Source organism: Molossus molossus, unplaced genomic scaffold (assembly GCF_014108415.1).
Source record: "Molossus molossus isolate mMolMol1 unplaced genomic scaffold, mMolMol1.p scaffold_m16_p_7, whole genome shotgun sequence".
Lineage (NCBI taxonomy): Eukaryota > Metazoa > Chordata > Mammalia > Chiroptera > Molossidae > Molossus > Molossus molossus.
Genome location: NW_023425401.1, coordinates 17,737,115 through 17,749,291, shown reverse-complemented (window position 1 = coordinate 17,749,291; position 12,177 = coordinate 17,737,115). Strand labels below are relative to the sequence as shown.

Genomic DNA, 12,177 nt, shown 5'->3' with positions numbered 1-12,177 from the left:
AGATGTCACATCAGACTTCCTTGGTGATCATGTGTATAGAAGCCTACCTCACCATCCTCTATCCTTTTCTTATATACACACTCTTTTCTTAATTTGTGGGACAATGAAAATTGACTCTTTTTTTTTTTAAGGACTATGGCAGGCAGGGCATAATATCAGATTATGCTGAAAATCTGTGGAAGCATTTAAGTCGTGCTGGCTTTTTTGAATCATGGTGGCGAGTTCTACACGCTGTCACTTATTTTTGCACAAAATATTTCACAGAGAAAACAAAACCTTCCACATGCGTGCATTAAGCCATTTTTTTCTTACCACAGTTTTATATACTTGAGTTTTGAAAAAATCAGCAACTACTAAATACACCATGTAACACACATATGCTTAGATATATAGTAACAGCAAAAAGGATTACCGATTTAAAATGTTTTTATCCATATTTCTTGTAAAGTAATGATAACAATATAATGGCAATGACCAAATAGCTCAAGGAAATATATAGCACTTCTGAATACTTGAGCTTTAGAAGTATGTCCCTTGGATGTTGTTACAGAAAAATGGAGAAGGTGAAATAACCTAACATTTGGCTTAAAATAGATACTGAACAGCCCTGGCCGGTTTGGCTCAGCGGTTAGAGTGTCGGCCTGCAGTCCCGAGAGACCCAGGTTCAGTTCCTGCTAAGGGCACGTACCTCGGTTGCAGTTTGTCCCCGGCCCTGGTTGGGTCATGCGGGTGGCAGCCACTCGATGTGTCCCTTTCACATCGATGTTTCTCTCTCTCTCTCTCCCTCCCGTTCTATCTGAACAAAAAGTGGAAAAAATGTCCTCGGGTGAGGATAAAAAAAAAAAATAGATACTGAACATATGTGCATGAGGAAGGATAATGCCTTTATTTGGTATAAGTGTTGAATTTTACATGTGCTACCTTTTTGCGAAGTCCCACAGCGTTCTCCAGGGAAGTTCCTGTCGTCTTTATTGGTAATGGAAGCTCTGTCGGAAGCTGAGGCTCTGCCGATGGAAGCGAAGCTGGCCCTTGGGTGCAGAGCCTGGGCTGGGGGAAGGCATTACCCATTGCCAAGCAGAGAGAGGCAGGGCATTGACAGCAAGTCTGTTTACTTACTAAAAGAGCTTCCACCAGAAAAAATAAATACACATTTATCTTAGACATAAACAGCACTCAACTCCATTGTGTAAGATTGTTTGCTCTTAATTTATAGGTCTCTTCTCGTCCATTCTGCGAGAACAAGCAAATCTTATTCATGATGGACCAAAATGGATAGTCCTGGATGGCGATATTGATCCCATGTGGATTGAATCACTAAATACTCTCATGGATGACAACAAGGTGAGTAATGCCTCAGAGCTGAACCTTGAACATAACACCTAGAGTGTGTTAAGAGTTCACTTGTCGATTTTAGTCCTAGTTTTTAATCCTTAGCCTGATGTTCATTATGTAGTTACTCTTTTGATGTGTGGCACTTTCCTGCTAATTCTCTTAATTTCACAGTTAAAAATGTAAGTGAATATATATATATATATATATATATATATATATATATATATATATATTTTGGTGTCTGTATAAATTTAATCGTCTTTAACTTTTTTTTTTTTTTATCCTCACCAAAGGACATTTTCCATTTTTTTGTTCAGATAGAGTGGGAGGAAGAGAGGAAGAAGGAGAGAGAGAAACATCGACGTGAATAGGGCACATCGAGTGGCTGCCACCCACACGACCCAACCAGGGTCGGGGACAAACTGCAACCGAAGTACGTGCCCTTACCAGGAACCAAACCCGGGTCCCTCTGGACCGCAGGCTGACGCTCTAACCGCTGAGCCAAACTGGCCAGGGCTTAACCGTCTTTAAAAGGAGACATGTATCCAAGAATTCAGCTCACATACCTTGTACCGTTTTCAAAGAGCTATGCAGAAATTATTACATCTTATCTTTGGTTGAGGACGGAATATGTGGATAATAAAGGACAAGTTTGAAATCAAGCAGTTCCTATGGCTACTGGAGTATAAATGCATTCCTCAGCATTTTGCCATGGTTACTCCAGCATGCCAGCAAAACCCAAGGGTGATGGTACAGGTCTGTGAGGTACCACTTAAGCAACACCAGGTCTATTGTTAGGGTCAGGAGAAAGAAATCAGAAATCATGATCACTATAGAACAGAATTAGTTACCCCCTTAAATGAACAGTAATTACTGCTTCATGAACTAAGGCATTGTTTACCATAAAATATAGGTCTGAGATCTTTATACTTGCGTGAGTTTCTATAGGAAAATCGATAACGGTAGTATTTCTGATTGTAAAGAAAGTTTATTTTTGTTTTGTTCAGGCCTTTTCATGTGATCAACTCTTCAAACAAATATCTTATATTTAGTAATAATTAACCACAGTTATTTAAAGGTTGGCATCAGTAAATCCACGTTGGTGAGTTTGTTCCTCAAGGGTCAGTGAGCTCCCTTCTAGAATACATTGAGATCTTTGAGATCTTTGTTCGGACTGTAGAACTTCTAACTCGGAACAGGGAGCTCATAGCCTTGGACACTTCTGCGGGGACAGTACTCTGTGGTATTGTGGTGAGTTGGCAGGGATGCTCTGCTCCGGAATGACAGGGTCCCTGTGTGCTGTGCTGCTCTGTCCAGGTGCTGACCTTGGCCAGCAACGAGCGCATAGCCCTTACTCCCTCCATGCGGCTGCTCTTTGAGACCCACCACTTAAGGACAGCAACCCCGGCCACTGTTTCCAGAGCGGGAATTCTGTATGTGAACCCACAAGATCTGGGCTGGAATCCGTGAGTACTGCGTGTGTGTGTGTGTAAAAATAGACATAATATAAAATTTACTATTTTAACCATTTTTAAGTATACAGTTAGTGGCATTAAGTACATTCACTTTGTTGTACAACCACCACCACCAACCATCTCCATAACTTCTTTTTTTTTTCACTTTTTTTTTTTTTAATCCTCACCCGAGGACATTTTTCCATTTTTTGTTCAGATAGAGTGGGAGGGAGAGACAGAGAGAGAAACATCGACATGAAAGGTACACATCGAGTGGCTGCCACCTGCACGACCCAACCAGGGCTGGGGACAAACTGCAGCCGAGGTACATGCCCTTAGCGGGAACTGAACCCGGGTCTCTCTGGACCGCAGGCCGACGCTCTAACCTCTGAGCCAAACTGGTCAGGGCTCCATAACTTCTTTATCTTCCCAGACTGAAGCCCCATATCCATTAAACAGTGACTCTCCAGTCCCCACTGCCCCAGCCCCTTTGTATTTAAGTATTCTAAGAGCTTCTTATAAATAGAATCATTCAGTAATTGTCTTTTTGTGGATGGCTTATTTCACTTAGCATAATGTCTTCAGAGTTCATCTACATTAGAGCATGAACCAGCATTTCCTTCCTTTTCAAGGCTGAATGATATTCCATTGAATGTATATATCACATTCTGTTTATTCATTTGTAGATAGACACTTGGGCTGCTTCTGTCTTTTGACTGTTGCAAATATGCTTCTATGAACAGAGGGCATATAGATACCTCTACGTCCCTACTTTTAGTTTTGTCGATATATACCCACAATGGAACTACTAGATCATATGGCAGTTCTATTTTTAATTCTTAAAAGAACTACCATACTGTTTTCCATAGTGGCTGTACCATTTTACATGCCCACCAACAGTGCACAAGGGTTCCAATTCATGTCCTCACCAAAACTTATTTTCTCAATGTTTTTATAGTAGCCATCCTAATGAATGTGAAATGGTATTTCATTTAGGTTTTGATTTGTGTTTTCATAATGATTAGTCATGTTGAACATCTTTTCATGTGCTTATTGGCCATTTGTATGTTTTCTTTGGAGAAATGCCTATTTCAGTCCTTTGCCTATTTTTAAATCTAGTTGTTTGGTTTTGTTTTTGTTATGAACATTTCTCTTTTTAATCCTAGTTTTTAAAAGAGCTAAAAATTGGCTGCAGTTTGTCCCCGGCCCTGGTTGGTTGTGCGGGTGGCAGCCACTCGATGTGTTCCTTTCACATCGATGTTTCTCTCTCTCTCTCTGTTCCTCTCTCTCCCTCCCACTCGTACCTGAACAAAAAATGGAAAAATGTCCTCGGGTGAGGATAAAAAACAAACAAACAAACAAATAAAAGAGCTAAAAATTGCCCTGGCCGACCTGGCTCAGCGGTTAGTGTCAGCCCGCGGTCTGGAGAGACCCTGGTTCGGTTCCCGCTAAGGGCACGTATCTTGGTTGCAGTTTGTCCCCGGCCCTGGTTGGAGTCATGTGGGTGGCAACCAGTTGATGTGTCTCTCTCACATCAATGTTTCTCTCTCTCTCTTTCCCCCTCTCTCCCTCCTGCTCTATCAGAATATAAATGTAAAAATGTTTCCGGGTGAGGATTGAAAAAAAAAAAGCTAAAAATTGGTATGATCACTTGAAGAAAGTATTAGTAATTAAATTCAATGCTGATTAATCAGGCTAATTTAATTTAAGGATAACCATTCATCAGTGACCTGCCATGGCACGGCACTCCTCCTTCCAGAGTCCCTGCTGCGTGCCCACCTGCCAGAGTCCCTCTGTTCTGTTGGTCCTCCCCTACTGTTCTGATGTCAGGATGACACCTGCTCCCTGCCACGTGCCTGGCCGATGGCCTCCGCCAGGCGCCCTGTCTGTGTGCTGACTCGCTCACTACAGGTCTCCTCCCTCCACCCTACAGCCCAGGAGAGCCACGCTCAGGCCATGGTGCTGAGCAAAGCTTCACTGGATATGGCTGCAGGAGGGAGTGACTCTTAGAAGTCTAAAATGAAGAGTTCTTCTTGGGCCATGGCTTCCTGTCCTCAGCTGGATTCGGAATATCTCGTGGACACTTCTGTTGGATGGGGGCTGGCTGAAGGAGACTCTGCAGTACTATCAGCTCCCCCGTACAGACAGCAGAGGCAGACTTTGCACCCCATTTCCTCCAGCGGACCCCTCGTCCCCACTGGGAATTAGCTGTTCCAAGTTCTGAGTAATTCAGTCTCAATAATACCATGTAGAGATATACGCCAACAAAAGCTGTCTAAATCCTTATTTAAAGAAGGACGTTTTATCTAGTAGGTCAGAGGTCTCAGGTTGGCTTAAGAGGGGCTTGATTTGCATTCCTAAGATTAAACAAGTTCATCTTCATCATTAGATTTTATTTTTATGGACGTTTTTGTTTTATCCAAGATCTAAGGGTAGGTTTTCATTTTTATGTATGTGACAAAAAGGTCCATCTAAGTCATCATCCAGAATAATGGGGATCTTCTCTAAAGGGTATTTTTATATTTTCACTTCCTACTGCCACAAACCTTAAATGAAAACTACAAAAAAGAAAAAAAAAAGGATCTTTTTGATTGGGGGTGTTTTTTTCACTTCACATTTATTGGTAACTTGACCACCTTACTTCAGTGTACTGGCTCATTTAATCCTTATTATCTTCTGAGATCCATATAATGATTAACCCAGTTTTCCAAACCAATAGTTTAGGTCTTGATTTCCCCCAATTTTAAAATTTGAAAGTGTTAATAATTACAGAAAGCTGGAAAGGTAGTGGCTGGCACCTGGGCCACCACACGCTCTTCCCGTGCAGGTGTCTGTCGTGACCATTGCTACATTGTTGCATTACAGGACAGGAGCTGCATTGCTGCGTCAGCTCCTGGCTGGCTGTGCACACTCCGGCATGCCAACACACATCTCTTCCACTTGCACATTTGATGAATTCTTTCAAAGTAAGTTGGAGACATGAAGACACGTCATCCCTAAGCATTTATCTCCTAAGAACTAAGATGAACTACATGAGCACAGTACAGACCTGAAAAATTTATCCTTGAAACAATACTATCTGATAATCTTTTTTTTCATATTTTTCCATTATCTCCAGTAATTTCCTCTGCAGCCTTTTTAAAAATCCAGTGTCAAAACAAGAGTCATGCACTGCCTCTACTTGTCTCTGCAATCTTCTTTCATCTAGAATAGCCCTACCTCGTTCTTTCATGACATTTAGTTGTCAAGAGAACAAGATAAATGCCTCACAGCACCACCCGTGGGTGGTTGCACCACAGTGATTTCCTAATCCAGTCATTCTGTCTGCATCTGTTGGGTGACACTTTTTCTGTAAAGAACTTTTTCTCTTCCATTTTTTTCTTCCTTATTCCCTTTCTCCCTTCCTTCCTTTCTCTTTTTCCATTTCTGTTTTGAAAGTATTCATTTTTGTTTATGGCTTCTTTTATTTACGTTCAATGGGTAATAATTAATTACCTACATAATTCTTCTGTACGCTCAAATTGTCCCAAATTTTGCCAACAGGGTCCCCTTCAGACCAGTCCCTTCTGTGTTCTTTTAAAAAAAATTTTTTTGTCCTCCAAAATCTTTGAACATGTTGCTTTCTGGCCAAACAAGATGCTTCTGGCTTAACTCAGAATTTCCTCACCCAAGGCCTGATCCAGCCATTTCTCCAAAGAGCCAGATGAAACTCCTTTGTGTATAAGGAATGGTATTTAGAACCCAAGATGGGGATGCTAGGTGTGCTCATAGTTTCCGAAGTAATTGCTTCTAGGACTTCTCAGTGAACAAAATTAGGAAATATGTTTTCTAACCTCATCTTGTGAGAACTGGTAAGATACTGTAGATAGAAGAAGTTATGAAATACTGTGTTCAGAGTATCTCTGTGGGGTTCCATTTAAAGACTAAATATAGTGCCATTGACGTGTAAACTTCTTAGAATATTTTTGTGAAAAGTCACTGGCTATTTTTAAAAATAAATTGATGTCCACATTTTACCGATATGGAGCATGCCCGGTCAAACAGCATCCTCCATCACATCTGCCTGTGCTCCGGGGTGAACTCAAACACGATTTTATTTTAGCTCTGAGTTCTAAGTAATCTTACTTACTGGAAGGATCCTTCATATATGTCTGTTGAGATCTTTTTTTTTTTATCCTCACCCAAGGATATTTTTCCACTTTTCTTCAGAGAGAGTGGGAGGGAGATAGAGAGAGGAAAAGAGAAACATCGATGTGAGAGAGACGCATTGACTGTTGCCTCCCACACGATCCTGATCAGAGCCGGGAACTAACCACAACCGAGGTTCAAGCTCTTGACCAGAATTGAACCTGTGACTCATTGGTCTGCGGGCCAACACTCTAACCGCTGAGCCAAACCATCCAGGGCTGTCTGTTAAGATCTTGAGAAGTAGAGAAAGGCACAGAAATTAGAAGAAATTTTCTGAAAATTCTGATTAGCAAGAATTTTTTCTAGTAGAAAAGGATGAAAATGCATAGAAAGGGGGGAAACATACAGCAAAGAATTACTTAAATTTATTCATAATTATTTGAATTGTTCAAATAACAATTATTTACAATAAGCATTACACTGAAAATGGGTCACTTAGCTTGTAAATAATGATAGGAAAGTGGGGATGATCTCTAGAATTTAGTCTGATTCCAAAAGAGATTACGGGAAAATAACTTTTGGGAACCACAGTGTTAGATTATATATTTTTTTCTATTTGGCTTAAAATACCTTCTGGTGTTGTCTCACTAAGCCTCTCACCTGCCTTAGACGAGTTCAGTGTCTTCTACCGCCCATAGCTCTACCCTTTCATCTTTGGGTACTGTAGACATTCGTGAACATAAAGATTCAGAAATAATCGACAAGCACAGCTGATGAACAATGTCCTCCGAACTCCTGACATTTGTCCAGGATGCTGAGGATGATAGAGAACCTGACGCTGGCTGCGAGGAGCTCTCTATAGAGAGCTCTGATGAATTCCTACGGGTCCTGTATGGCAGATTCCAGCCCCAGACTAATGACTACAAAAACAGTTTTCAGCCTGGCCAGTGTGGCTCAGTGGTTGAGCTTCGACCCAGGCACTAAGAGGTTACCGGTTCAATTCCCGGTCAGGGCACAGGCCCAGGTTGTGGGCCTGATCCCCAGTGGGGGGCATGCAGGAGGCCGCCGGTTGATGTTCTCTCTCATCGATGTTTCTATCTCTCTCCCTCTCCCATCCTCTCTCTCTAGAAATCAGTAAAGAAAAAAAATGAAAAAGAAAGTTTTTAGAAGCCTGAAAACTTGGGCTCCTAGATAGTTTCCAAACTACAGGGTTTTAGACTTTATGTGATTCAGCCGTGGCCTTCTGGAGCGGGGACTAGCAACCGCTGATGCATGGGGCATGCTGCAGATGCCGGAGGGACAGACGTTCGGTAGTGACCTGGACGTTGGCGTTAGGGTGACGCATTAAGGCATCACAGTGTCTCGGTTTCCTGAGGCAGTTGTCATTTTCAGTTGTGTGTCATATGACAGCAGTATGTTCTATTTGGTCATGTTCGAATCTGTAGAATTTTTTATTAATCGTAAGGAACATTTTTATAAAATTGGGAAGAATGATCAACAAATACAGATCGGTATCTTCAGTTTTTGCTACTGCTGAAGATAATAGTCTCTCCTTCTACATTTGCTGTCTTTCAACGTCTGATTATATTCCAAACTATGGTAATTTACGCATGAAATTATAAACTGTCCATATTTAACAATATAGACTTTTTTACTCCCTATGCTAAATGGTGTTGTTGAACCCCTAGCAAAGGTCATTTGGGGGCTTCCCCCCCCACCCCAGGCAGGTTCAGCTCTTACCATTTCTGTTGGTTTGGTTGAACTCACTTTCTTACTTATGGAGGTGATCTGTACATTAGCATTATTTGCTCAGGGCTTGATAGGTTTTCTCTCCGAGAGAGACTTCGGCTCCTGCTGATGTGGGTGAGTGACGTGGCGATCACCTGCCCCTACGTGCAGAGCCGTCTCCTCCTGGGCTGCGTGGAGGCTGCAGCCCCTGGTGATCTCTGCGCCGCCTTCTGCTCCCACGGAGGCTGGAAGGGACTTTGCTGGGAGCTGGGGTGGAATCTGCTGTGCCCGTCGGCGCGCTGGCTGCCACTCTCGTGCCGTCTGGGAGGCTGCAGCTTTTCGGAGAAGCGCAACAAGGCAGAGTCAGGATCTGAACCCAGCTCTCCCAGGTCCATCAACTCTGTGCTAATGACTAACCATTTTTTTTCATCCTCACCCGAGGACATTTTTCCATTTTTTGTTCAGACAGAGTGGGGGGGGAGAGAGAGAGAGAGAGAGAGAGAGAAACATCGACATGAAAGGGACACATCGAGTGGCTTGCCAACCAGGGCCGGGGACAAACTGCAACCGAGGTACGCGCCCTTAGTGGGAACTGAACCAGGGTGTCTCTGGACCGCAGGCCGACGCTCTAACCGCTGAGCCAAACCGGCCAGGGCTAATGACTAACCTTTATAGAGAATTTGTGATGTATCAAATATTAATCTAAGCACGTTTTACATGAGAATTTGTTTAATCTCAGAACAACCCTGAGAAGTCTGTGTTATCATCTCCTTTAACAGATGAGAAACCTGAGGCACAGAGAGGTTGAGTAACTTGCCCAAGATAACACAGTTAAAATAGGTGGAGCTGGGCCCTGGCTGGTTTGGCTCAGCGGTTGGAGCGTCAGCCTGCAAATCAAAGAGTCAGGGGGTTGATTCTGGTCAAGGGCACATGCTCGGTTGAGGTTCATCCCCGGCCCTGCCTGGTCGGGGTTGTGTGGGAGGCAGCCAATCAATATCTCTCTCTTTCCCTCCCAGTCTATCTGAAGAAAGATGGAAAAATATCCTCTGGTAAGGATTTATGAAAAAGGTGGAACTGGGATACAGATCAGGCGGTCTGACTTTGGAACTCCATCTCCCTAAACAGTCCCCGCCCTGCCCCATCAACAGTACGCTCTGGGCACTAAGATTCCCCTCTGGCACCTGCTACTCAGTAAAGACGAGTAGCTGAGGGGTAGGTGTGGCTTTCCAGCCTCCATCCCAGTCACTAACACCCGTTGTCCATTGTTTCATTGTCCACTGTCACCGTCACCCAGATATGCTCTCAAGTTACCACCATGAACCTGGACTTCAACGGAAAACCATTCCTCTTGGACCCGAAAAAGTTTTGACGGTTCACATTTTATAATCAAATAATAGTGTCGAGGTAGTTAAATATTTAATCAAACCCTAATGTGAAGCCTTGTGAAAATCAAAGGAAGTCTTTTATAAGCTACTCATCTTGCCTTAGTTTCTTCTGATACTGAAAATGTGAAATCGGACTTGCTTGGAGCAACGTATAGTTGTAATTGGTCTGGTCACAGGGCTTCTCTGTGGGCAGCCGAATGTATTTATTATCACTGCTTCCTGTTTAATGAGAATTTTTCGAGCAGTTATTTTGCATTTAACATCATACTGTTTTTCCCCCCAGAGACTGCTGTGGATGCTGTTAAGCTGTGCTTCATTTCATTGATGAGTATTCTTTTATTAATGAGTGAGAGATTTTGTATCAAAACTGATAACATTGTATAAGCTTCAGATTCATACACATGTGCCCAAGAAGGAGACAGCGTTTCCGAGCCAGGCCTTGGAAACACGTTACAGCCCTCGGGGGACAGCTCCCTTCAGTCCCGTGGAAAAGGGAGGAAATAGCCCCTGTGGAATTTTCACCTTTTTATTTGTAACTAATTCCTCATTACTAAATAATTGGTGCCAAGACTAATCAAGAAAAATCTCAGCCTGCCGTCAGAAATCCGGCCAACCCTATGGGGACAGGTGCAGTCCTCCGGGAAATGACAACCTGGACTTTCTTGTAACAGCTCTGTAATGACCTACTTGGAGGCTGTAATGGTTGCCATCTAAGTGCTGTTAGGAGTTTCTTTTACATTCTTTTCATTAAGGTGAAAATGGCCATTAAAATACATTTTTAAAAGGTCATTGTATAATATTTGCAGCTTTAGAAACAGAATGAACTCACTAGGCATGTCCCCGAAGTGTTGCCCCAAGCTGTGTAGAAGGGGGAAGCTCTGGAGTCGGTCAAATTCGGCTTTTCAAGCCCTAGGGTTCGGTAAAAGCTTTCTTGTGTTCTTTTTCAGGTATGTGGCCAGTTGGATAGAGAGAAGGCGGCATCAATCAGAAAAGGCCAATTTAACGATTCTTTTTGATAAATACGTCCCTGCGTGCTTGGATAAGCTGAGGACAAGCTTTCAAACCGTCACTTCGATCCCAGAGAGCAGCCTGGTGCAGGTCTGTCTGCGGCTGCGCCGTGTCACCTCCCAGCCCTGACGCGGGAGTGTGGCCGAGGGAGGCAACAGGACGTTTTGCTTGATCGAGAAGATGGGGAGATTTCCAGAGTTGAGATTTCTCCAGCCCTCGTTCTCCTGCCCCCTGTTCCCCAGGGCTTTTTGCACCCCCCCGTCACATCCTGTAATTGTTCGGGTTTGTAAGCTCTTCCACAAGGGGTGACCTCGCGGGCTGAGGCTGCCACCGGAGACGGCACGGATGCCCTTTTTCTGTTGCTAGGGGAGTGGGGTTGTTATGAGATCTCAAGAAAAATATTTTTTGAGACTTGCACAGGAGGATGAGTGACTTCTATTTGTGTAGAATTATACCCCTCGGTTTGTAAAGTCTCATGTGCCTGCATCCAGGCCTGGCAGAGGGGTAGATTGGCAGAGCTGGAGCGGCGCCAGTGTGGAGTTTCCGTTCCCTGGTGCAGTTGAGTCCAGGGCAGCATCAGGCTAGTCGCAGTCCGTTGGTCCAGTGTGGGGGTCCCATGGCCCCGAGCCACGCGGGTGACTGCAGGAGCGTGAGAGCCCGCGGGCCAGGGGTCAGGGTGAGCAGCAAGAGAGCGAGCAGGACCAAGAGCGGGAACGCCCTTTGTTTAGGAGTTTAAGTATCTCCGATTTCAGCCCTTGCAGTGGCCACACCTGCTCTGGCCAATTACCTGCTCCCAGGTGCAATGGACATCTTCCCACATCACCCAGACCTTACTGGGCGTGGGTCTGCTGTCCAGTCCCTTCCCGCATCCATCTTTGGGGAACAGACCTGGAGAATGTAGACTGCAGCTTCCTGGCACAAATGACATGCCTATATATTACCTGCCCCCCTCCTTTCCCACTATTAATTAATAACCAGGTTATTACAGTATCAAAGACACTATTTATTTATTTATTTATTTATTTATTTATTTATTTATTTATTTATTTTTATTCCTCACCAGAGGACAGGGAGAAAGGGAGGGAGGAGAGAGAGAGAGAGAGAGAGAGAGTGAGAGAGAGAGAGAGAGAGAGAAATATCGA

General features: G+C 43.7%; 1 protein-coding gene across 1 annotated transcript in view; it reads left to right on the top strand.

The window, feature by feature from the left end:
• The window catches only part of DNAH11 (dynein axonemal heavy chain 11), a 293,033-nt gene that overhangs the window by 123,447 nt on the left and 157,409 nt on the right, over window positions 1-12,177 (top strand). The window contains 3 exon segments of the mRNA XM_036246718.1: window positions 1,192-1,341; window positions 2,650-2,798; window positions 10,975-11,125. Coding sequence (XP_036102611.1) covers window positions 1,192-1,341; window positions 2,650-2,798; window positions 10,975-11,125 — 450 coding nt within the window.